The following is a 25,482-nucleotide window of genomic DNA, read 5'->3' as shown; positions in this document are numbered from 1 at the left end:
ACCCCCCACGGTGGACGTGGATTGGGTGGTGGGAGGGGATCAACTCAATCCCCATGTGGGTGGATTCTCCCTTGGTTTGTGCACCACGGTTGCCAAACGAAGCCTACAGAATGCTCCAAGTGCATCAGTTTCTGTTACTACATAGCAACCATTTGTGTACAACTAGAGATCAAATGATTCAAAAACACTTGTACCGACACCCATCAATCAATCGGATTGTTCAATGTATCCGATGGCATACATAGATGGATGGTTATAATCAAGCTATATACAACTCAAAAACACCTATCAATTTGATCGAAATCATTCTTCATTCTTAGGCAAAATGACGATTTCCCTACCAAACCTATGTTTAGCAAGAAACACGGCAGCTGACAATTCGACGGGGAGGTTGTTTGGCCTTCCCGTCCACCCGAGTTTGAGAGGCAGACGTGCCAACAGCTCTTATGACACGAAGAAACTGGGAAAGGAGACAGGGATTCATTTTCCTTCTTCATTATTTGTTTCGGTTTGGTTACAACTTCTATGTCAAAAAAAAAAAAATTACACTCGTCATGTGTCAATGCGCTAACGCAGTCAGCTGCTGCTGGGACATCCTGAACACAATGCCCGGCAATAAAAAAGAAACATGAGAACTACCCACTGCTGCCACTAAAATAAATCAAGCAGGGTAGAAATGGGAGATCAATCCTACCGACCTAGCAATACCTCATCTAAACCCCCAGAACAGGCAAATTTTTGCCGATGCTCCTGCTGGGTAAGTTTAAACGCCAGCATGTACCAGTGTCATGCCTCGAACAGAATTTACAGATATTATTCTGACCCTTAACAACAGAAGTCGCACGGTGGCAGGCAGGTAAATATGATGAGACCGAAACGGGTAAACAAGACGGCAACCTAAGGTAACCAAGATGACTTGTATCACTATCATCTATACCTCCAATCTACCTGAACGTGTTGTTATGCTGTGATGCTCATGAATCAGCATCTCTCTTCCTCTTCCCCTTGTTTCCAGATCTTGCATTGTCAGCTGGCTCAGGGTTTGGAGCTGGATCTTTTCTGTACATGATGCAGTCATCGAGGGTGTAGATCCTGAGCGCGAGCGCTGTTACGGTCGTCGTCTTGATAGCTGCTGTGAAGGAGGACCAGTACCACCAATCTTTCTTCAGGAACTCGGCTTTTATCATGCTCTGCAAGAAGTTGGTTGCCAATACCACCTACAAGAGACACAGATCTGATTAATCAGTAACTGAATAATGCTGAAACGATTTCTAGCATAACTGAAACTGCAATTTTGCAGACTTGAGTTGGAAAGAAAAAACAACAGGATTACAGATTAGGTCCACCATTTGGATTGGCCACACTGCCAACAGGTTAATTACACCCTAAATTCTTTTGTTATTGGCCTTATTTCTCAGTCCGGCGACAATAGACCCTGGCACCATGCAGTAGCCATTTTGACTCCAGAGAGGCCAGCTAAAATCTATGCAACATCGGATGCAAGGTAGTTTGAGAGTGGGAAGTAAGATCAGGAGTAATATAAGTCAAATAAATTATTAGGCATGTATAGGCTTGTATATTTGTGTATGTATACACTTGGCCCATATTTGTGTAATATAAATGTTGAGATTTCTTAGGAAAATAGAGATAGAGATCATGCTGGTTTCTACAAAAGCAGAGATAGTTTCTTCGGAAGTAAAAATGGGGCCTGGAAACTCACTGAAAAAAAATCTAGCACTAGTTAAACAGGTTTTGTCAGTAAATTAAAGTAAATAAATAGGCTGACATACATGAGATATTGATTCTGCACTCTTCACAAAAGCACGCCATGAACGTCTTCTTATTTGTTGAGACTTCGAGGCTCTCAATGCTTCCTCGGGCAAAGCTGCTTCTACATCAAGCAAGTTTATCTTTAGCTGCTTCAGGATATGAAAGTTCCTGCCAATCACAGGCATCAATGATGACTCTGGAACCAAGCCCCCATTGATAGTTAGTAATCTTGTTGGTTTGTCTGTTGAAGAAGATGCTTCCTTGGCTGAAGTAGAATCCCTAACAGGCCTTTTAGATTTTGGCATCTGCGCATCACCTGCATTGCCAGGACAATCTTGAGCAGCTTGGGATACCTCTTGCCCAGACATTTTGGCGGACATTGCCTGGCATTCCTCCAAAGAGGAAGTCCAATCATTTGGGACATCATCATCCTTTCTTTTATTTTCACTTAGCAGAGCTGGAGGGTCAACAAAAAATGCAGGTGAAGGGACAAAAGATGGAACTCCATTTGATCCAAGGAGCCCAATCTCCTTCACCGTCTCCTTATTTGAATAATTTGTGATGAACTTTCTACAAATTTCTTCGAAATCAAAAGGGCATGGATCCAATTTTCCATTGTTAGATGGCTCAGCAGAACAACTATGATCTACAGGATCTTTTTCCTTTATATCAGACTTGGTACCCTTCAGTTTTGGCTCATCATTTTCTTTGGTTTCATTAGGAGAGTCATTACTGCTGTTGCATTTTCCATCATTATGCCCTTCATATTCTGCCAATGTAAGATAAGTCTCATGACAAGTTAAACAATGGTGTCGAGAAGGCCATACAGGTTCTAAACAGTCACAGCGATATATTCTTTCTTCAGAACCCAACTTGGTTTTCCTTCCTCTCCTTTTGGATAGTTCACTAGTGTCTTGATCCAATTGCAGGCCATACTTTTGCTCCAGAACTATAAAAGCCTTGGTGTCTGGAAGGTCCCCAAGTGGTTCACTCTTTGAAGAGTTGGACACTGGAGGATCACTGACAGGAAAACTAACCTGGTGATAAAGAGACTTTTGCCACTGCAAGATAGAGTCTTTCAGATCCTTCTCCCTTGGATCAGTGTCCCTTAGCCAATCAACAAGACACTTGATTTCTTCATCAGATTCATATACAACAATTGCTGCTGAATTCCAGCCTCTACTATCAAATGTAGACTGAGGATAGCTGGTAACCATGCTAATGTCTCTGTCCTTGGGTATCAGCATGCTTCCATCAGCGACCAGTCGCGGACGTTTACCAGGTCTTCCTGTAACCCAGTACAATCGACCCACACAATCCCTTCCAAGGCACTCTCTTCTCAAGGATGCCATACTGAGCTGTAACTCTGCTGTGCTAATTGAATCCTGCAACTGTGAAATCCTATCCAATAAGTTATTTGTTTCATTGTTATCAGCATCATGGTCGGCCAACTTAGTTGTCGACGCTTCAAGGTTATCATGGTCGGCCAATTTAGTTGTCAACGCTTCAAGGTTATCATGGTCGGCCAATTTAGTCGTCAACGCTTCAATGTTATCTTGGGATGGTGTCCTAGCATTTTCATCAGGCAACTCTCCATTTGGGGCATTGATAACTGTAGCAGAATGAGCCTCTCCCATATTGATGTCACCTACTGATTTCTCAAAACTTTGGGACACTTCACCAATAGAGCCCCCATCAATCCGGTCAATAACCATCTCTGATGTTTGTTTTGAAAGTCCCAAAGATTTATTCCTTTCAATAACAGATGTACCGGATATATCATTGTCAGCACTGTGAGGTTTACTCACATTCAATTGCCCAGCAGAAGCCCCTTCAGCAGGGGTGTTCAGGTTAACTCCAACATTAACCCGTTCAGCCTCTTCAAGATGCTCTGATGCTGTGGGCATAGCACGCTGCTGATTCTCCACTAGTCCTGAACTATTGCTTACATGGTCATTTTTTATCCATCTACTTTGTGTAGCATATGAAGTTCTTATTTCTAACTGATACTTCAACTCTTTCAGTTCATAATTCAGATGACGTAACTTCTGCTGGAGATCATTTGATTTGTCCGAACATTGATCTAGGTGTTCCCTGATTAGAGCTGTGTTGAGCAATTCATCACATAAAAATTTCAGTAAATATATCCTCTGCAATTTGAAGATCAAAAATAATATATCAGAAGGTTGTCACTTATCTGTTATAGAAAACAACATAAAAATAACATTAAGGTAACACAATCCCTGCTTATTCGAAGGCCTATTTGCTTTGTAATCTTCTTACAGATTATAAAGTTTGCATGTACATTACGTTTACGGACATTTCATCTCTTAGATCCTTACTTCATCACCTTTCCTAAGCGTTTATATATGCTGACAACACAAGCTATCCAATGGGGAAATAAAATAAATCCATACCAACCTAGACAAGTACATCTAGAAACTGTTTTACGCTGAATCTTAAAACAACTTGAAAAAAACTTTAAAATGATAATTTGCGTGTTCAGTTGTTCACACACTTTCTACCTTGGATGAAGGAACAGAAAGACTTCTAAGTAAATGATACATAAAATAAATGAAAAGCTTTCAAAGAGTAACAAGCTGATAATTTTACTTCAATTCAAAGATAAAGACAGACCTCTGGTCCACTAAGCTCCCAGTACTCCTTCTCGTCCATGGCCATAGCTAACTTGTTGAGTCTCTCAAGCAAAACACGAGCTTCCTCCCCAACACACTTGTCTTGTTCTTGCATTAAAACATGAGTACTGTGATCAACATTCGGTTCCTTTTGTCCTGACAAACATGACGGGCAATACCAGTTTCCAATTGGTATGCGTGCCAGTGGTGGGTTCAGGCAGTAAGTGTGGTATTCAGAGTCACAATTATCGCACAGAAGGACACTTTCATCATCTCGATCGATGCCGCAGACTTTGCAGACACCATCCTCCCATGGAGCTTTGGGCAGCTTGTTGTTTGCTGCCATGAGAACATCTTGTAATTCGTCATGGATTTCAGAATTACCATTTCCATTGCTTAGATACTTGTCAAATTTTTTAATAAGGTCTTGTACCTGCAACAGTCAAGTAAAAAACATTGAGAAAGGTTTGGTGCCAAATCACGATTATATTATTTAATATACAGAAATGTTCACAGTAATGCCTATATATAAAGCTGGTATCTAAGCATTATCACGGGCAAGCATAAACCAATATTACAAGCGCAACTGCTACAATACAATTTCCAAAACAAAAGGAACAGTCCAAAGTTTGCTCACAATTTGCAATCACCTCAGAGAACTCAAGAGAGGTGAACTAGTAGTTATTGGAAAATCAAGTTCATAGGCAAATTAACACTACCATAATAGAAGGTTATTAGCATTAATATGGCAAGAGCTAAAATTATACATCCCTGAACATAGAAAGCAAGATCCTAAAGGGACAGACAGGAATAACGAACCTCTGCCTTATACAATGACTCAAAACTCTGAGACAGCGCTGTAACCATTACCAGCACTTCAGGTCGATCGCCAAATGCAGTTTGCAGATTATGGATTACCTGCAGGTAAACAAAAGGACACCATGATTTGAATTTTGACCATGGAATACGTTGCCGGGGGGGGGGGGGGGGGGGGGGGGGGGGCGGGGTAGGGGTGTACTTTAAGAAATAACAAAGGTAGAGTAGAAGTGGTGAAAAGAGCACATCCACCAATAAAATGCATATGGGGAGTGGGGGTGGGGTGCAGAATTGAAGCCATCTCCTTGGTTTCGTCGTAAGAGAGGGGAGAGTACTGACCCAATGTTGATTCTACGGTTGGCGGGACGTAACAGACTATACGGTCGATTCGATCATACGCTCTCTATCCATTAACAGAAACCACCCATCCTGCATCTTGCTTCCGTGCTCCCAAACTAACAAGGCCTAGCGCGACAGGCCCACACCCCACGATGTTGGTGTATATTGAGCCCATGTATAGAGGCCCATCTAGAGACTCATGTATAGGAACTATATATCCCACCCTTCTAGGGTTTGGAGGAATACAAGCCATTATTCTCTCCATTATGGTATCATTAGCCTAGGGTTAGGGATCCATCCTCTCTCCTCCCTCCCCTCCTCCCAGCTGCCGCCGCCGCCGGCAGCCATGGCCGGCCGCCGGCCACCAGCGCCCCCTCCTCTCTCCTCCTTCCCTCCCCTTCCCTCCTCTTCCTCTGCTTCAGCCTCCTCTGCGCTGGGCGGGCGGCGCGCAGGGGACCTTGGGCGGTGGTGTCGTCGAGCAACTGCTGGGGATGCTAGGGCGGCACAGGAGGCCCCTGCTCGAGCAACAAGGGGCCGGCGGCGTCCAGAACGTCAGGGCCCTGGTCATCGTCCTCCTCAACCCGACGTCGTCCTCCTACGGACGCTGGCGGGACTAGGTCCTGCTCGCCCTCCGCCGCTACGCCCTCGACGACCACATCCTCCTCGACACGCCGATCGAGGCGCAGGACATGGCGTGGCTGCGCCTCGACAGCGTCGCCATGTCCTGGATCTCCGGGACCATCTCCCTAGATCTTCAGGACCTCGTCAGGACCCACGACAGCACCGCGCGACAGGCCTGGGTGGCGCTCGAGGGGCAGTTCCTCGGCAACGCCGAGTTCCGCGCTCTCCAGCTCGACGCCACCTTCCGTACCTTCGAGCAGGGGGACCTCTCCGTTGGTGAGTACTGCCGGCGGATGAAGGGTATGGCCGATGCTCTTCACGACCTCGGGGATCCAGTGTCTGATCGGGTCTTGATGCTCAATGTCCTGCGGGGTCTGAGCAGCACCTATGACCACCTGAAGACCTGGATCACCCGCCAGAGGCCCTTCCCCTCCTTCCTGCAGGTCCGGGACAACCTCGCCCTCGAGGAGATTACCAGGGGTCTCGCGCCCGGATCGTCCTCGTCCACCCCCACCGTGCTCGTCGTTGCTCCACCGGCTTCCTCCGCTGCTCCTACCACCTCTCCTTGGTGCTGCTCCCGCCGGGCAGACCGGAGGTGGGGGGGGGGTCGTGGACGTCGTCGGTGGGGGGACGTGGTGGTGGTGGCACTGGTGGTCCTGCTTCTGGGGGTACCCGTACCGGTGGGGGCGTCGGGGCACGCCGACTCCGCGGATTCTGGCTCCGGCTCTTGCTCCTACCCCTGCCCTTGGAGGTACGCTCTGGCCATCCTTTAGCAACTCATGGTCAGGGCGCATCTCGATGTGGCCTTTCTAAGGTCCGGCGGGGGGGGGGGGGGGGGGGGCTCGTCCTCCACTCCAGCCGGCGGCCATGGTCACCGGCGCTGCTCCCCTCTTCGCGTCGTCCTGGACTCCGCCCGCTCAGCCCAGCCAGCAGCCGACCTAGCCTAGGGGGTGGGACCAGGCCGCACTGGTGCAGTCCTTCAGCACCATGGGGCTGACACCGCCGGTCCGCACCGAGTGGATCGCCGACTCGGGTGCCTCCTTCCACACCACCCCAGACGCCGGTATCCTCTCTTCTGTCCGACCCCCACACCTCTCTTGTCCTTCTTCCATCATGGTTGGTGATGGGTCTTGCCTTCCTGTCACCGCCGTGGGTTCTGCTCCTCGTCTTCCTAATGTTTTTGTTGCTCCTCAGATGGTTCACAACCTTCTTTCCATCCGCCAATTTACTGCTGACAACTCCTGTTCTATCGAATTTGACTCTTCTGGTCTTACTGTGAAGGATTCAGCTTTCCGGCGTCCACTCCTCCGATGTGACAGCCCGGGGCCCCTTTACACTCTTCGGCTTCCTGCTTCCGTTGCTCCGCCTTCGACTTCTTCTTCGTCTGCTGCTTTTGCCGTGACGCCTTCTTCCACCACCTGGCACCGCCGGCTTGGTCACCCCGGCCGCGATGTTTTGGCTCAGCTCAGTCGTAGAACCGATGTTCCATGTACTAGGGCTCCTGCTGAGCACCTCTGTCATGCGTGCCAGTTAGGTCGTCATGTTAGACTTCCGTTTTCTTCGCATGGTGCGCATGCTTTTGATCTTATTCACTGTGACCTGTGGACATCCCCTGTTCTCAACATGTCTGGCTATAAATATTATTTGTTCGTGGTGGATGATTTTTCTTATTACTCTTGGACTTTCCCTTTGCGCGCCAAGTCTGAGACCTTCCCCACTCTCCTCCACTTCTTTGCATGGGTGTCCACTCAGTTCGGCCTCACCGTTAAGGTCGTCCAGTGTGACAACGGGCGGGAGTTCGATAACTCCACCTCCCGTTCCTTCTTCCTCTCTCGGGGTGTTCAGCTGCGTATGTCTTGTCCGTATACCTCTCCTCAGAACGGCAAGGCTGAGCGGATGATTCGCACGACGAACGACATCGTGCGCACCCTTCTGATCCAGGCCTCTGTCCCCGCGCTTCTGGGCTGAGAGCCTCCACACCGCCACCTACCTACTCAACTGCCTTCCGTCCACTGCTTCTCCTGCTCCCACTCCACACCATGCTCTCTTCGGTACCCCTCCTCGCTACGACCACCTTCGGGTCTTCGGGTGTGCATGTTACCATAACACCTCCGCCACCGCTTCTCACAAGCTGGCGCTCCGCTCGACTTGTTGTGTGTTTCTTGGTTACTCCCCTGACCACAAGGGGTACCGATGCTTTGACCTCACCTCTCGCCACGTCCTGATCTCCCGACACGTCGTCTTTGACGAGTCGGATTTTCCCTACTCCACCTCCTCCACTCCTCTTGATCCCGAGCTGGAGTCTCTGTTTCTGAGTGATCCGGTGGTTCAGCCACCGTTATCTGTTTGTCCTTTCCCTGCAGGTTTTCCCGGCACACTGGCACCGCTTCCAGTGATCCTTGCTGCGTCGAGCGCGGCCCCGGCGCCCGCGGTCGCGCCACGCGGGGCCCCCGGACCTCCGGTCGTGCCGCGCGCGGACCCGGTGTCTCCTGCTGCGCCACGCGCGGCCCCGGTGCTTTCCCCTGCACCTGCGCGGTACGCTCAGCCGGTGCAGGTGTACCGGCGTCGTTCGGCGCCAACACCGGCGCCGCAGCGGTACGCTCAGCCGGTGCAGGTGTACTGGCGTCGTTCGGCGCCGACACCGGCGCCGCCTCCTACTCCGGAGGCTCCTGCGATGCCTACATCGGAGTCGCCGCCTCCTCCGGCTCCCTCTCGAGCCGAGCCGGAGGTGTACCACCTGCCAGTCATCCATCAGGATCCTCGGCATATCCATCCCATGGTGACTCGGCGGATGGCGTCTCAAGCCGCGACTCTCTCCGCCACCGAGGGAGAGCCGCGACTCTCTCCGCCACCGAGGGAGAGCCGCGACTCTCTCCGCCACCGAGGGAGAGCCGCGGGTCTCTCCGGTACCCTCCTCTGTCCGCGACGCCTTGGCGGATCCTCACTGGCGTCGCGCGATGGAAGAGGAGTACGCGGCTCTTCTTGCCAACCAGACGTGGGACCTCATGCCGCGTCCGTCTGGTTGCAATGTGGTGACTGGCAAGTGGATCTGGACGCATAAGAGACGGGCTGATGGCACACTGGAGCGCTACAAGGCTCGCTGGGTTCTCTGGGGGTTCACACAGCGGCCAGATATGGACTATGATGAGACCTTCAGTCTAGTCGTGAATCCCGCTATGGTGCGCACGGTCTTCTCACTTGCGCTCTCGCGCTCTTGGCCTGTGCACCAGCTGGACGTGAAGAATGCGTTTTTTCACGGCACTCTGTCAGAGACTGTCTACTACTCTCAGCCAGCGGGATTTGTGGACTCGAGTCGTCCGAATATGGTCTGCCGGCTTAACAAGTCTCTTATGGTCTGAAGCAGGCTCCTCGGGTTTGGTACTCTCGGTCCGCCACGTTCTTGCTGACATTGGGGTTCACCGAGGCCAAGTCTGACACGTCTCTCTTCATCTACCGCCGTGGGGATGAGACTGCCTATCTGCTGCTATATGTCGATGACATTGTGCTCACAGCCTCCAGTCAGCGATTGCTTTAGAATGTCATCTCCTCTCTGCAGCAGGAATTTGCTATGAAGGATCTGGGTCAGCTCCACCACTTCTTGGGCGTCACTGTTGAGCCTCGCCCGTCTGGTCTTCTCCTTCACCAGCGGCAGTACGCACTTGATATTCTGGAGCGGGCTGGGATGACTGATGACAAGCCCTGCTCCACTCCTGTCGACACTCAGGCGAAGCTGTCTGCTGATCTGGGTGATCCGGTGGCTGATCCTACTGCCTACCGGAGTCTGGCCGGCGCTTTGCAGTACCTCACCTTCACCAGGCCGGACCTCACATACGCGGTTCAGCGGGTCTGTCTCCATATGCATGATCCCCGGGAGTCACACCTTGCTGCGCTGAAGCGTCTCCTCCGCTACGTCCGTGGCACTGTGGACCTCGGTCTAGTTCTTTACCGCTCGTCCTCTGCTGAGCTGGTTGTCTACACCGACGCTGACTAGGCTGTCTGTCCGGACACTCGTCGCTCCACTTCCGGCTATGCCGTCTTCCTCGGCGGCAACCTGGTCTCCTGGTCGTCCAAGCGGCAGCCGGTTGTCTCCCGCTCCAGTGCCGAGGCGGAGTACCGTGCTGTCGCTAACGGCGTGGCGGAGGCGTCCTGGCTACGACAGCTCTTGGCGGAGCTCCACAGCCCGCTCGCCAAGAGCACGCTCGTCTACTGCGACAACGTCAGCGCCGTGTATCTCTCCACCAACCCCGTCCAGCATCAGCGGACGAAGCACATGAAGATTGACTTGCACTTCGTGCGCGACAGGGTCGCAATCGGCGATGTTCGGGTACTCCATGTCCCGACCACCTCCCAGTTTGCTGACATCTTCACCAAAGGACTACCCTCCTCGACCTTCTCGGAGTTTCGCTCCAGCCTCAACGTAGCAGGTGGCTAGTTGTGGCTGCGAGGGGGGGGGGGTATTTTCCCTTTGTACTTTCTTCTTGTCCAGTCTTGAACACCGCTGCGTCGGTAGTTCACCATTGCTCGGTTAGCCACACATATTAGTAAAGGTGGTCTAGAAATTATAACAGCTTTTTGGCTCCATATCTTGAACTGAGCTCATATAATGACCATTTCTATAAAAATGACAACAATTTCAAGACTAAACTAAATACATTGTTCTAGACTTATTGTATCTTAGTTTCTTTGGTGGATAGTTTGGCTCCATCTTAAGACAACTGAACCTCATCAGCATAGTAAAGCTTCGTCAGTCTACAGAACATAGTAGTTTTTTTATAAAAAAATACTTTTTCAATAAAGAGGAAAGAATGACTCATAAGAAGTATGAATACTAAATCATCGCATTTCAACTGGAAAATATAAAAGTAGTGCATGGATATCAGATATCACTGCATTACCAAAAATAAATGACAAGATTCATAAAGTATATTGGGATTATAATTGAATTACACTCAACAACAGGGTCTTGTTTCTTATTAATTCATAAAACAAACAGCCCAGGGACTAAAGCAGGCATAACAATTAATTCCTGAATATGCAATCCAGGTTCTGAACTTACAGAAGCACATATTGTAATAGCAGTAAACTGGCATGACATGATGACCAAAAGAAAATGACAGTCAAAATGATAGAAGTTGAAGTACAGCCATAGGTACTTCATGTCTAGTTTTCATGGAAAAAGGAAGATGGAGGAGATAGTACCAAATTCATTTCAAGCTATCACAAAAGTGCAAGGAGATTCCTTGAAGGCACATGATATCCATATATGATAAATGACAAATACAAGAAAAAGATCATATGCATCAGCTCTGAATAATATAGAAACAAGGCGTCAAAGAAAACATACTTCTTGTACATCATCAAGAAAAGCCTCCAAGGATCCACGATAAGCTCCCATAGCCAACCTTATATCAATTGTGCGGAAATCCAAAGGGCGAGATACCATACCCGGAAATCCAAGGATCCCCTCATCCTCATTCTCAGTGGAATTTGTTAGAGTTGTTGCAAGTAAATTGCCAAAAGGCTTTGATTCATCGGAGGAAACAGCACGTCGCAGGACAATACGGCACTTTTTCAATATAGCCTCTGAGATGGAGATAATATTTCTCTCTTTTCTTGGTTTTTCTGGATTCTGGGGTATTTTTTTACGACAGACCTCCGCCAAGACAGACAAGACAGCTTTCTGAAAAAAAAGCACATTTAAGTAAATTTTACAAATGATACATTAGTCCTAATTTTCTGAGAAAGGACACAGTAAACACCAAAGGTGAATATCTAGTCTAGTTTGATGCTGATGTAAAAAAAATGGTGTTTCAGACACCAACACATCTCCAAACGCTGATTTGACCATTAATTTCTGTTGCACTATATTTACAAAATAAAGCAAAAGAATATTACGACGGTAAATGGTGCCTTTCTCTTCTTGCAGCTATATACCAAATTTTCATGAAACTGGAACAGCGGTAGTAAGTTCAGATCAAATTTAACAAAAAATTCTGATCAGATAAGCTAGAGAAGCAAAAGCATGTTAGAAGAGCATCTGAGGGGAACAGAATTTGCATCTCTGCCAAAGGGCCTCTAGCTGAGTTGGTTAGAGGAACCCAGCGGCACTCCTCAGGTCCTGGGCTCGACTCCTCGTGAGAGCGAATTTCAGGTTGAGGTTAAAAAAATCCCCTCGTCTGTCCCATGGCCAAAGCACAGGTCTAAGGCCCGGCCCCGGTCGTGGTCGTCTCACATGGACTACAGTGCCGCTGTGTAAGGATGGGGCAGGGGTTCGAGGGTTTTCTTGATCTGCGTGAGAAGGTCTTCTTCTTAAATACAATGCCCGGGGGCTGTCTTACCCCCCGCAGGTCAATTTTTTTTTTTTTTTGAATTTGCATCTCTACAAGGTAGTAAACTAGCTAATAACAAGATAAAAATCAGAAGAAAATTGGGTTGCTCAATCCTCCATCAAAGATACAAAGGATACCTAGCTTGCTATCCTAGGCCTACCCTACCACTTTGACCTACCAGTACTTTTTTTGGTGAGAAATCTGCTAATAGTTCATAGTGATAGCATGCTAATTTGAGGCTTGGTTAGGAAGGACATGTGGGCCTTAGGCGTGTGGCCGGACTTGCCTTAGGTTGTGCACCCGGCCTTTCCTTGTGATGATAGGATTGCTTGATAGTTAGGATCCTGTGATTGGTTCTGATTCTATAAGCAATCATGCTAGGGTTCCTTGCCTATATATGTGTATGAGGATTGCCTCTCCATAATCAATCTATTATCTCCTGGCCATATACGCTTTCACATAGATATAACATATTAAAAGAACAAGCATGTAGTGAGGTTCACTATTTAAGTGAAGACATAGCGAATAGCGAAATAGATATGGTAATCAGATACTCTGATCTATGTTCGCCAAAAAGATTAAAAATACAGAATGTAAGAAAGCACACACAAAAATAACTGAATTATATCACTTAGTAGCAGCAGCAGGAACTTGACAAACCTTGGTCGGTCCAGATGCATTACCCTTGTACACCTCTTTACTGATTGAATGCTCCAAAATTTCCCTTGCCCATTCTGGAGGTTTCCTCTCCAAAGCTTCATAAACACACTTTCTTATTCTTGTTCCTACATTAGTAGGCAATTTTCTCACAGGCTCCAGAGATTTCACCCAATCTGGTAATGCAGTATCACACGCAGACTCCTCAGGGGAGTCTACAGTATCACTATCCTTATAATCCATCATAAAGACCTTATTCCCTTCATTCACTGAAGAATGGCATATCAATGTTTCAGCCTCTGCAAGCAGCTGAAATACAAGAAGATTATAGCTAATGGTATGCACACATAACTGTAAAAAACTATAAATTTTCCAATTAAGTAGACATTCATAGTATTTTCTCTCTCAGCATAATAGGAGGAGATGAACTATAAACAAATACTGATAGATAATATGGCTCAAAGTAAACAACACCAGTACAGGTTTGTACAACAACAACAACAACATAGCCTTTTTTCCCAAGCAAGTTGGGGTAGGCTAGAGATGAAACCCGAAAGAAATAAGTTCAAGGTTCAGGCACATTGATAGCTAGTCTCCAAGCACTCCTATCCAAAGCTATCTCTTTAGAGATATTCCAATCCTTAAGGTCTCTCTTAACCAACTCATCCCACGTCAGTTTAGGTCTACCTCTACCCCTCTTTACATTATCGACTCGCTCAAGAACCCCATTACGCACCGGCGACTCAGGAGGTCTTCGTTGGACATGTCCAAACCATCTCAGCCGATGCTGAATAAGTTTCTCCTCAATTGGTGCCACCCCGACCCTATCCCGAATAACTTCGTTCCGGACTCTATCCCTCCTTGTGTGCCCGCAAAACCACCGCAACATCCACATCTCTGCTACACTCAGTTGCTGCACATGTCGCCTTTTTGTAGGCCAACATTCAGCACCGTATAACATCGCCGGACGAATTGTGTCCTATAGAATTTGCCTTTTAGCTTTTGTGGCACCCTCTTGTCACAAAGGATGCCAGAAGCTTGCCGCCATTTCAACCAGCCAGCTGAAATTCTATGCCTAACATCTTCATCAATGTCGCCATCCTTTTGTAGCACCGATCCTAAATACCGAATAGTATCCTTCTGGGCCACCACTTGCCCATCTAGACTAACGTCTCCCCCCTCATGCCTAGTCGCGCTGAAATCGCACATCATGTACTCGGTCTTGGTCCTACTAAGTCTGAACCCTTTCGACTCTAACGTGCGTCTCCACAGCTCTAACTTCCTATTAACCCCTGCCCTACTCTCGTCAACTAGCACCACATCATCAGCAAAGAGCATACACCAAGGGATCTCACCTTGTATATCCCTTGTGACCTCATCCATCACTAAAGCAAATAAATAAGGGCTCAATGCTGATCCTTGGTGTAGGCCTATGTTAATAGGAAAGTCAGTGGTGTTGCTATCACATGTCCGGACAAACGTCGTCGCATCCTTGTACATATCCTTAATGAGGGTAATGTACTTAGTTGGGACTTTGTGCTTCTCCAAAGCCCACCACATGACATTTCTCGGCACTTTGTCATATGCCTTCTCAAGGTCAATAAAGACCATGTGCAAGTCCTTCTTCTGCTCCCTATATCTCTCCATCAATTGTCGTATTAAGAAAATCGCCTCCATGGTTGACCTTCCAGGCATGAACCCAAATTGGTTTTGGGTCACACTTGTCACTCTTCTTAGGCGATGCTCGATAACCCTCTCCCAAAGCTTCATCGTATGGCTCATCAGCTTAATCGCACGGTAGTTAGTACAACTTTGAACATCGCCCTTGTTTTTGAAGATAGGTACTAATATACTTCTCCTCCATTCTTCCGGCATCTTGTTTGACCGAAAAATGAGATTAAAAAACTTAGTTAACCATACTATTGCTCTATCTCCTAGGCATCTCCACACCTCAATGGGAATACCATCAGGGCCCATCGCTTTACCTCTCTTCATTCTCTTCAAAGCCTCCCCGATCTCTACCTCCTGAATTCTCCTCACAAAACGTCTGTTTGTATCGTCAAAAGAGTCATCTAAGTCAAAACAGGTTTGTATGATGTAAAAAATTAAAATATATGACACAGCTGGACAAGACATAGCTTGTTTTCTAGCAATTTTTCCCCAGCAGTAGTACAAAAAATAGTGCAAAATGCATGTAAAGAAGAAGCGCTAGTAGAACTTTGAAAACAAATAATTAAAAATAATGCTGGCTTGACTGGAAAGATTTGGTTAGCTTTTCTTTAAATTCCATTCCATCTACAAAGGTTCATCATTACCCCATAATGTCCTAGTATGTAAACATGTCACATACTACATATACAATAGGCTGCTGATTATAAAATTGGATACATAAAACAAAGAAGTCGAAGATGAATGCAGGAAAATACAGAGCATAACATACAAGCATGATCAAAGCAAGATTCCTACAGCAGTACCATACAACTACAATAATTGAAACTCTCATGTCTAAATTTGAAGACGGAAGAAACAGGACAAACTGGAAATTATGTATCTTCTGTGACAAAAAACAGAAGTGCAAAAAAAACCAATACAAGGCAAACTCCTTACCGATGCATCCTTCTCCATGCCAACAACCCCAGGTAGTGCTCCACACAGAATACCACCATCACCTTGGAGGCAGCGGAACAACTTCACTCCTTCTCGACTAGAAATATCAGACGAATCCATGCAGCCACTTAGGGAAGAAACAGCTACAATATACCTTCTAGCCAACTCTGGCCAAGTTAATTTGTTAGCAGTTAGCATATCAATCTTTAGTTCTCTTGTTAGAGTATCAGTGTCCCTCTTTCTTCCACGCTTGGATTTTGATTCCTTCGAATCAATTCTTGGATCCACAAAAATTGCAACTCTCGGCACTAGCTCAGTAAAAAGAACCTTCAAGAGTGCAAGGTGAATCTCAGGCAACACTACACCACTACATCTCCCAAGTGTTTCAGCAGCCAACTTATCTTGAGCAGCTTCACTTGTTGAAGAAGTTTCAACTGGAATAAACACAGATGCTGTTTCTTCATTAGTAGTTACACCTGATTCACCATTTGAATATGATGTAGAAACATTTGCGGGTGAATTCATTGGTGGAGTATGATCCCTGTGGTGTTGAATGTCCTTTTGATTTACACAAATTGGCCATGGGTCAATAAGTTCATCTTCTAATTGCTCAACTGAAGGAAGTTCTTTGAGGCCAATAATTTCAGCAAATCGTCCAAGAAACTCCAATACCTACAAGAACATTGCAAGGATAAATAAGAAATGAACAAATAAAGAGGTGTTCCTTTTGAACAGTGGAACAGGTGAAAGAAACACTACCTGGAAAACATCTCCTGCCAATTCTGGTGGAAGCTTGCGGCTAAAAGGATTTCCTGGAGGAAGCTCACGGATGCTAAAAGAGCTAGGCTGAGCATGATCCTGTGGTCCAGTCACCATAGATCCATGTCTACCATATGACATGACATCCTCATTGCTTGGACTACTTTTATTAACAGCTAACAGCACGCCACTAGCAATCGTCAGTGAAGAGTTAAAACCAGTCCTGTTACACAAGAACTGATAGTTTGAACAAGCCCTGGATTTAGGAAGAGATTCCACAATTTCTTGAACAAATTCCAAATCTAACCCAATTCTATCCTGATACAACCATTCTTTAAGTAATGCACAAGTTGATTCCACATCATTCTCCTTTTCTATAAATTGTGGTAGCTTGGGCCCGTTTGATGAGCAAAATCTAGTCAGTAGATTGCAAGGACTGTCGATGTTCTGAGATCCGCTCCCATAGTCAAATGAAGTTTTGTCACTACTGTGTGTGCAGAACAATACCAAATGGCCATGTTCCTTGTACATTTTTTCACAAGCTTCCATCATAGCACAATAAATCATCCTCCAGACTGAGGAAGGTGATGTTCCTTCAAATGTGAAGTCACCAATTTTGTCATGCAGATTTGCATCTTTAGTCGGTGCCCAACTGAAAGATCCAGAATCTGACAGTACAGCTGGCACTGTCATATTTAACGTTTGTACATTACTGCACCCTAAATTCTCTTTACCCTCCATATTGTTACTGGGACATGACATGAAATCTTGGTTTGTCTCAGAGAAATTCGATAGGAGCATGGAAATATTATCATCAGTATCATTAGCAGTATCTTCAACAACAACACTACTTTCCTTTGTTTCTATTGTATCAGCTTTCCTCACAACATTTGGGCACACTGTAGTTGATGCCTCCGGAAGTTGGAACGGCGAACACGGTAATCTTCTCATCTTAAATAAAGGTCCAAAATTCCCTCCGTCACATACCTCACACTCAAACAGTGAACCAGTAACTCTATCATGCCAGTAAGAAGTAAACCCAACCGGCCATATCTGGTACGAATTATGGTAGCTTGTCCGATTGTCAATTTCTCCCAAGCTGGTAATAAAGAAATCACTATATTGAACAGGCAGGGCAACCTAGAGTTTCACCACAACAAAGTAATGCAGTTGAAATCAGTATCAAAAGAAACATAAGATAAAAGAAACTCAATTCATTCTGGGTCTCAAAAAAAAAGGTTGCACTGTTGGAAAACAGGGACATAAAAAGTGAGCATTGGAGAATCAGAATCAGCAATGGACAAAGCAAAATACTCACTGTACAATGATGTGGCTGATGATTACTTTTCTCCACAAGAAATTTTGGAGGCTTTAGTGAACTTCCATTTTCATTAGTACTTTGTTCCATTGCCTTGGTAATAAAGGATGGATCCATAAAAATGCCGGGATTTCCGAACTCATGGTTCTCAGCAACCATGGGTAATGTTGATGTTTGTGGAAGATCTCTTCTTCTGCGTAAATGAATTGACCTTTGTGGTACATTTTCATCAGCATTTAAATCTCGGTCCATGGAAGCAAATTTCTGTCTCATACCAAGAGAATGAGCAAGATCAAATTGTGGCATAAACTGCATCCCATCTACAAGATAACAATAGGTCTCATTAGTATAAACTGCACCATTAATAGCTAATAATAGCATTTGAAACCACATGTTTATTATACATGCAGCTCTGAACAACACCCAATAGACTTAAAATGTTAATAAGATGCTGAATGTTTTTTTGGGGTCAGAATCACCATACAGGAGGGAGCACACAATCTATACACTGAGCATACTGACAGAGGATTTTAGCTTGACAGTTAGCACAGAAAATCCCTGTCTAAAAGCCTCTTTTCTAAAAAAACAGAGATCCTTTCAAATAGAGATGGATATTGCTGTCTAAAAGCTAAGAACCATTAATCCAAAAATTTAAGAACTAAAAAGTCACATTAAAGTCTAAGAAAAAGAACTAACACACCTCACTTGCAGTAAATATGAGTAAATGATTGCTCCATCATCCTTACCATAAAGAGCAGTATTGTTCAAGCGCACCCCCTCAAAATGTGGTAATCTGGCAACACTCAGCTGAGCTCCACCAGAGATATTTGTCCTGCAGGAGTCCCAAAAACATGTTAGCTACCTTATGATAACAGTGTCTGTATGAGAAGGTTAGAAAACCTATCATGAATTCACAGACATTGTTAGTGTCAAAGCAACCAAAAAAGACATTCTGTTAGTTTGGTAAGAAGGTAGCCACCTAAAGTTCAAAGAAGTTACAGCTCAATATAGCAATTTGAACTTCAAGAAATCAGGAGTGTCTTCTTGGACTGGAACTTTCAATAAAATGATCAAAGCACAGACCAAACTGACAAGAAGGACAGCAAACATGGCAACGCTAAGGAGTGCTCCACAATAGTAATGTAAATAATAACAATAGAAGCTACTGTAGCAAATGCAATCCTGTCATTTCTGGGTATCAATTTGTTCAATGTTTTTTCTGTCCAGACACCTTAACAATAATTAGGAACATGACATTCACTTATAGTTAAATATTAGGAAAAACAAAGGCCAGGTCTCTATCTGATCGTGTCAAGTCTTCAAATTAGCAACTAATGGTGATGATGATATGGTTATCCTCACCATTAGGCTGCAGTGGTTTATTATTTGGAGCAAATCAATATTTAATATTGCTTTGCGGACAGGCCACTCTAAATAGGTTATCTTCCGGAAATATGCTGCTAACTCACGCATGTACTAGAGCTGAACAGCTGTGAGGCTCGTGCACCAGGCAACCAAAGATTGAACGCAGCGATTTCCTTTCTGGAAACCCTAAATCCCCCAATAGACGGTTGCAATCCAACTCATCCCATCACGGAACTCCACTGTGGGCGAGATTTACCCCCTAAAACAAGCAGAACAGGCAAAGATCAATTTTCCTTCTGGAAACCCTAAATCCCCTGATAGACGCTTGAAATCCAACTCATCCCATCCAGAAATCCACTGTGGGCGAGATTTGCCCACTAAAACAAGCAGAGTAAGCAAAACTGACATCAATCAGATCCACAGAAACCTCTTTCCCAAGATGACAATCTTAGTAATTCTGTAATACCGATAATCTGATGCAAATTACTTCACAACCAGCAAATCGGCATATACTTTGAACCCTAGATGCACATCTCAAACTACAGGACCTTGTTTCCCACAGTCCCACCCCAGATCTGACAAAGAAGCAAAGTTATGCTTAGATCCATACCTCAAAATGCACAGATATGCCGATCTACAACTCTCCTGTTGTATGAAGCAAGATTTCTGTGCTGATAGGGTTCAGGAGCGCAAGGGATACTTGGGGATTCTACTGAATTTATTCATTTTTGTTATACTGAGAAGACAGGTTTAGGGTATATATAAAGGGGAAAGGCGGTCTATAGACTCAGTCTACCAACTCTATATAAAGCAAGGAATAAAAAAAACTCTATATAAAGCAAGAAAGTGTGGTTTAATTAAAAAATATTTTATTTTATTGACAAATTACACGTCATTGTTCAAGCAAGTATTGACAAGGCCTGGTTCAAGAACAAGTCAGATCAGAATCCAGACCATACAAATTGTGTTTCTCCAAAAAAGAAAAAAAAAACTCTGTGCACATAGACTTGAGCTGGCCTTAAAGGAGATGTAACTATTTTATTTGATAAAGAAATTCACATTAAAAAACACATATCCAAGGGGTAATTGCACTAATGCTGATCCTTCAAACAGAAAAACAATATTTCTGTCCACCATATATACTACATATTACTGTGGTCCTAATAGTCATGCTCAGGATAAAGACATTGTTGACATAGTTGGACAGCAAAAGGGTAAAAAACGTGCATGGGCTAATCATGGAGAAAAAAAAAACTAGCGACCACGGAAGAGGTGTAGTTTTAGAAAAAAAAAGGTTGGATGATTGGAAATTTTCCATAATAAAATGTTAATAACACTATGGATTAGCTAAATGCTTGTATAAAACTCAGCCAATAAAATGCTCCTTCCAACTCAACTATAACATGCTCACCATGCTTTCATGTATTTCCATTTTTTTACTATTTCCATCTAATGTGGTAGCTTTCTAAGAATATCATCAAACATAAACGGCAGGTAAGAAAAATAATAATCACTGGAGAAACAAAACATTTCCACTCACACTCAGACAAGGGACCTCGTGTGGGCCTAGATTCAGTGACATGTCCGCTCGTCCATCAATAAGCGCATTGGTTCTTGATCCCACTCAATTCCAACCAGCACGAAAGACCCGAGAATGGAAATAACTGCAAGGGCGGGGCCTTACAAAACCAGAATGCGGAACAGAAAAATCAGGCATGAACCAGTTTAAAAAATAATTTACAGTTCAAATCAATCAAGCAAATTCAGTTTTATGAACCACCCAACTGGCACATTTAAAAATTCCGAAATTGTAGGACCCCATGGATCCACACTACTTTGAGCCAGCATGCACATGACTGACGCCTACACAAAGATATGTCACTAATTATTTGCGCCATAGTTGTAGTTCCATTCCCATGGTTATTGTGTTTTGCTCACTGGAACGGAATATTTCAGCACTGGGTCATACCAGTAATCAACCGGACCAATTCCAGTTGTTGTAAAACAATTTATAATTTCACAATATGCCATGTTTTTCGAATGCGCAGGAGAGCTGTGTATCATTGTATTAAGAAGGAATGATCCAATTACAAAACCCACACCTCACCTTGAATCAGAATGAGGGGTGGGGAGAAAAAAAAACAAGCAAACAAAACTGTTACAGAAACTGAACTAAGGTAGGACCTGATCGGGAACACTTCCACACGGCTAACTCAACTAGGTTGCTCGCCCTAGGCCCAGGGCACTAAGGCCCTTAGCACCCCCCCCCCCCCCCAACACACACACACCACTCCAAACCATCCACAAATGAGGTAGGCCTGGAGAGCAGTCTGAACACTTGGGGCCGATCCATCGAACACACAGGAATTTCTATGTTTCAAGAGGATCCAGGCACCAAGTATGACAAGAGAATTGAATACCTTAAATGGAAAAAATTCACAATATGCCATATAAATGGAAAAAATGCATACTCACATGTTTGTCAAAATACAAAAGTATTGTATTCTTCTAATAGAAATCTTAATATGGAAAGTAGACATCTAAGCTTCTTTGCAGGAGACATAATTGTCCTTGTTAATTGATAATTGGAGGGGCCAAAATCCAAATGGAATAGAGAATGGAAGTGGAATTATGATCAGAATGGAAAGGAACTTGATCCTTGATGGCTAAAGGTGCTCTAGTACTGTTGCATGGCCTACTCCATGACAACTCGTGAAAGATTATTCCAAAGAGAACCTGTTTTCAATGTCTGCAAAAATTATGCAGCATCATTCAATATCATGGAGTAACATATGTGAATCAAGCAAAAAAAAAAAGTACATCAATTTTCTAGTTAGTTTAATATTGCGTGTTCCAAATGTTTACATGGCTCTTTACTACTTAGTCATACCAGAACCGATGACCACGTGTCTTCTAGTGTGGTCATTGGCTCTAGTGTAGACATGGAGGATACTGCTTGAAGGCCATGATTGTTGGGCTAACCAAGCGATTTGCAAAAAGCTTCGCCTATGTCAAAAAGGAACTAAGAGATATCCGTCAAGATTCATTAAGTTAGTTCAATGCATGGACACATAGGAGGAAGGTCATAGTCCCTTGACTAAGTTGGAAGGCCTGCATTTTTGTCACAAAGATCATAGTTAACATCATCGAGCCTCTCGCAATGGTCTTCGCAGCATACGCCATACCTATCTCACATATTGTACTACACAACACATCTCTCTACAAGCTTACTTGACACGATAAGTGCAAACCTTGCCACAACCGCAAAGGGGCTTCGAATTTGTGCATGTACATGTTGAGCATGCCATGACATATTTGGCAATCTAGGGAAATATTTACGCCCATGCATAATTACATCGGCAACATTGCGAATGTAGCAACTGCCATGGGCGTTGAGGAATGGCAATGGTTGTCCTACAAAGAAGACATCAATGAATTGAGACAATAGTAACATGCCAAACAAGAACTTTGCCCAAAGAAATCCTGTTGCATTAAATGTAGAGCCCTATCTTGATAAGTTTGCGATTAGGTTTGTGGACATGTAAAGCACCAATGTTGTTGCAAATGAGGATGGTCGCCTTCAATGGTCGGTTGAGTTCATGAGAAGCTGATATAGCCAAGTTGGCAAAAGGTGATAGCACACCTCCACAACTAGGCGAGAAAATCATCTAGCACTTAAGAGGACTGCAACACTAAGTTGTCTCCAAGGTAGAGACAATATCCATACATGGAGAACAAATATCAAGTGAACTCGTAGAATCACCACACCTATGTGGTAACGGAGGCCACTAAGGAACCAATGATCCATAAGTTGGAAGCAAGGGTGCCCTTGATGCATCAAAGAACATGTTTCGACAAGAATATACAACAATCATGAGGACCATTCGTATGCAAATAGATCAATCACACAATAATGATTTCAAAGAGGTACTGAAGGCAGGGTTGCTCCATCGATAGGCAATCTACCCATGCTATGGAAAATCGAGAGTGGCGGGTATTTTGAATGAAGTGGTCCTCAAGAGAATACTTGCTAGAGGTGACCTCAATAGTCAAGAGCATGTGCCACTTGGTGTAGTTGAGCTTAACGAGCTCAATTCTAACAGGTGCAAGGGTTCTTTCGTTACCACAATGACAACTTGAGTCCACATATGCTCGTCGATGGGAGTTCTTGCTTATTTAGAGGAAGGTGAACTTGTTTGAGAAGCAGCATGCATGATGGAAAGGCACATGAGCGGTGTAAGCAGAGTCACCAAGGACATGGAACCATGCCATGTTTCTCGTCCCAAGAATGTAGGGGCATTATCATCCCCACCTTGCCAAAACCTCTCTCAAGTAGCATATTGTGTTCCTCGATCATGTTCCTCAACCCCATCGACAAAAGAACTTGTTGACTATGGGCATACATGAGAGAAGGCGTAGATTGAATCAAGCCCATCCAGTAGTAGGGGCTGGGTGGCACTCACACAAGGTCCTTGTATCCTAATTAACTTACTTAACCATATACTTAATCAGAAAAAGGAAAAGAAAAGCCCCACAAAGCTACCCAATACGTGAACATAATTAGAGATTACATGAGGCAAATTAGGTTCATCGCTTCATGCTATTCTGATGCGGATGATCTCCTAGATGCCATACCCTGCCCTGTCACTGGCTAGTGGCCACACCCGCTACATGATGGCGTAACAAATTGCTCAGTAGCAGCGTTTTGCAAGCAGCAGCCTACTGATGCCAAGCATATATGAGTATAAGTAAAAAGGTGCTCAAGGAAGTGCCTGCTGATGTCGTGGGCGGGGACTGCGACGGGTTCCTCCGGCGGGGCAGCGTTGATGTCAAGCGGGACGGAACCCAGCTTCCAGCGGGTGGAGCGAGCGCCACGCATCTCGCACTCGGGGCAGATCCAGTCCTCGTTGGTCGCGGCGCGGGGCCGCCGCGCGCCAGGGGGGCCGGGCGGCGGGGGCGGGGGCGGGGGCAGGGGCAGGAGAGGCGGCCAGACGCGGACGCAGTCGGAATGGAACCCCCTGTCGCAGGCGTCGCACACGAAGGTCTTCCCCAGCGTTTCCTGGCGGGCGCAGGACGCGCAGGGGGGAGGTGGGTAGCCCCAGCCCGCCTCCCCAGGGTGCGGCGCCGGCAGCGGCAGCCCCAGGCCAGGGAGCAACCCGGCGGGCACGCTCCCTATGGGCCCAAACGGGGTGTTCCTCAGCTCGGGCGGCCGGTGGAACCGCAGCACCACCTCGAGGGCCTCCTGCTGGAGCCGCAGCTGCTGCTGCGGGCTGGGCGCGACCAGAGGCAGCAGAGGGGGAGGCGGGAGCTGCGGCTGCGGGGGCGGGGGCGCGGCGTAGGCGGGCGGAGCGAGCTCCCGCGGGGGCGATGGGGCCCGCGGCGTCGGGGGCTCGGACGGCGGCGGGGACGGCGCCTCGTTGAGGTCGATGTCGAGATGCGGCGGGCGATCCATGCCGGAATGGGGGATCGTGCTCGCGCTCAGCCCAGGATTCGGCCCCTCGGCATGGCCCCGAGGACGAGGAGGAGTTGGGTGGGGAGCGTGAGGGGAGCGGGGGATTTGCAGCGAGCGAGGAGCGAGCAGCTGGAGAAAGGCGACACGGGCAGAGCTCGCACGAGCAAAGCGAGGCTGGGGTTAAGGTAGGCCGTAGGCGAGGGGGGGGGGGATTCGGACGGGATCGCAGCGCAGGCAGGGCAGGCACAGTGCGCTGCGCAGGACCAGCGCGAGGGGAAAACGGAAGGGAAAGGACGGGGCCGCCGCGGCGCGTGCCGTGCCTGGCCTGCCTCTGCCGCGAGGCGGTGCGTGTTCGGGGCGGGCGCAGCGGATCCGGGGATGGGGAGGAGGGTAGGTGCGGTCCCGGACGTCAGTGACTCACGCGGGCGCTTTTGGCCGGGGCAGGCGGGGGGATGCGGTGGCGCGGAGCAGGCACGCGAGGGGCATGCCGGGGGTCCGGGCGACGGGCCGTGTCCCGTACTCCCGTGTCGTTCTGGTTCCTGTTGGCTGGGTCCACAGGTTTGTCGCGCTAGGAAACAAGGGGCCTGAACGGATTTTGTTGCCCTCCGCTCACCGTCACTGGGCTTCCGGGGAAAAGGAAGGGTGTAATTGCAAGTTCGCGCCGTCACTTTGACCGGTTCTGTGAGATTTTGAATGTAACCTTACGGGTAGCAGCAAGATTTCGAACGAGAACAAATGAGTTGGTGCTCATTTATGCGTGTGATATGCTATTGGGATTCTACTAAAAACAGATTTGGAAGGACTAGTGAGTTT

At 46.4% G+C, this 25,482-nt stretch overlaps 1 protein-coding gene across 2 annotated transcripts; it reads right to left on the bottom strand.

The window, feature by feature from the left end:
• Nucleotides 1-461: 461 nt before the first annotated feature.
• LOC120654935 (methyl-CpG-binding domain-containing protein 9-like) lies at nt 462-24,859 on the bottom strand. Of its 2 annotated transcripts, XM_039932615.1 has the most exons (12): nt 23,990-24,669; nt 18,599-18,684; nt 17,853-18,172; nt 16,535-17,674; nt 15,776-16,447; nt 13,172-13,477; nt 11,527-11,862; nt 5,226-5,324; nt 4,408-4,839; nt 3,301-3,920; nt 1,791-3,261; nt 462-1,217 (listed from the first exon to the last, which is right to left on the bottom strand). In XM_039932615.1, exons 1-12 carry the CDS (start codon nt 24,667-24,669, stop codon nt 975-977), a joined length of 6,405 nt encoding a protein of 2,134 aa, XP_039788549.1. In that variant the 3' UTR covers nt 462-974. The 2 variants fall into 2 exon arrangements, with proteins under 2 accessions (XP_039788549.1, XP_039788548.1); XM_039932614.1 differs by having other exon boundaries at nt 1,791-3,920; nt 23,990-24,859.
• Between the last annotated feature and the right edge of the window lie 623 nt (nt 24,860-25,482).

This window comes from Panicum virgatum, chromosome 1N (assembly GCF_016808335.1).
Source record: "Panicum virgatum strain AP13 chromosome 1N, P.virgatum_v5, whole genome shotgun sequence".
Lineage (NCBI taxonomy): Eukaryota > Viridiplantae > Streptophyta > Magnoliopsida > Poales > Poaceae > Panicum > Panicum virgatum.
This window is presented reverse-complemented; position numbering and strand designations above follow the sequence as displayed.

Bases quoted from the DNA above. Each gene is read 5' to 3' on its own strand.
- LOC120654935 (XM_039932614.1), bottom strand. From the start codon at position 24,669: ATGGATCGCCCGCCGCATCTCGACATCGACCTCAACGAGGCGCCGTCC. The intron at 13,478-15,775 runs GTAAGGAGTTTG...CTTGTATTTCAG, and splicing joins GCATGGAGAAGGATGCATCG to CTGCTTGCAGAGGCTGAAAC. The intron at 3,921-4,407 runs GTCTGTCTTTAT...TTCAAATTGCAG, and splicing joins GGGAGCTTAGTGGACCAGAG to AGGATATATTTACTGAAATT.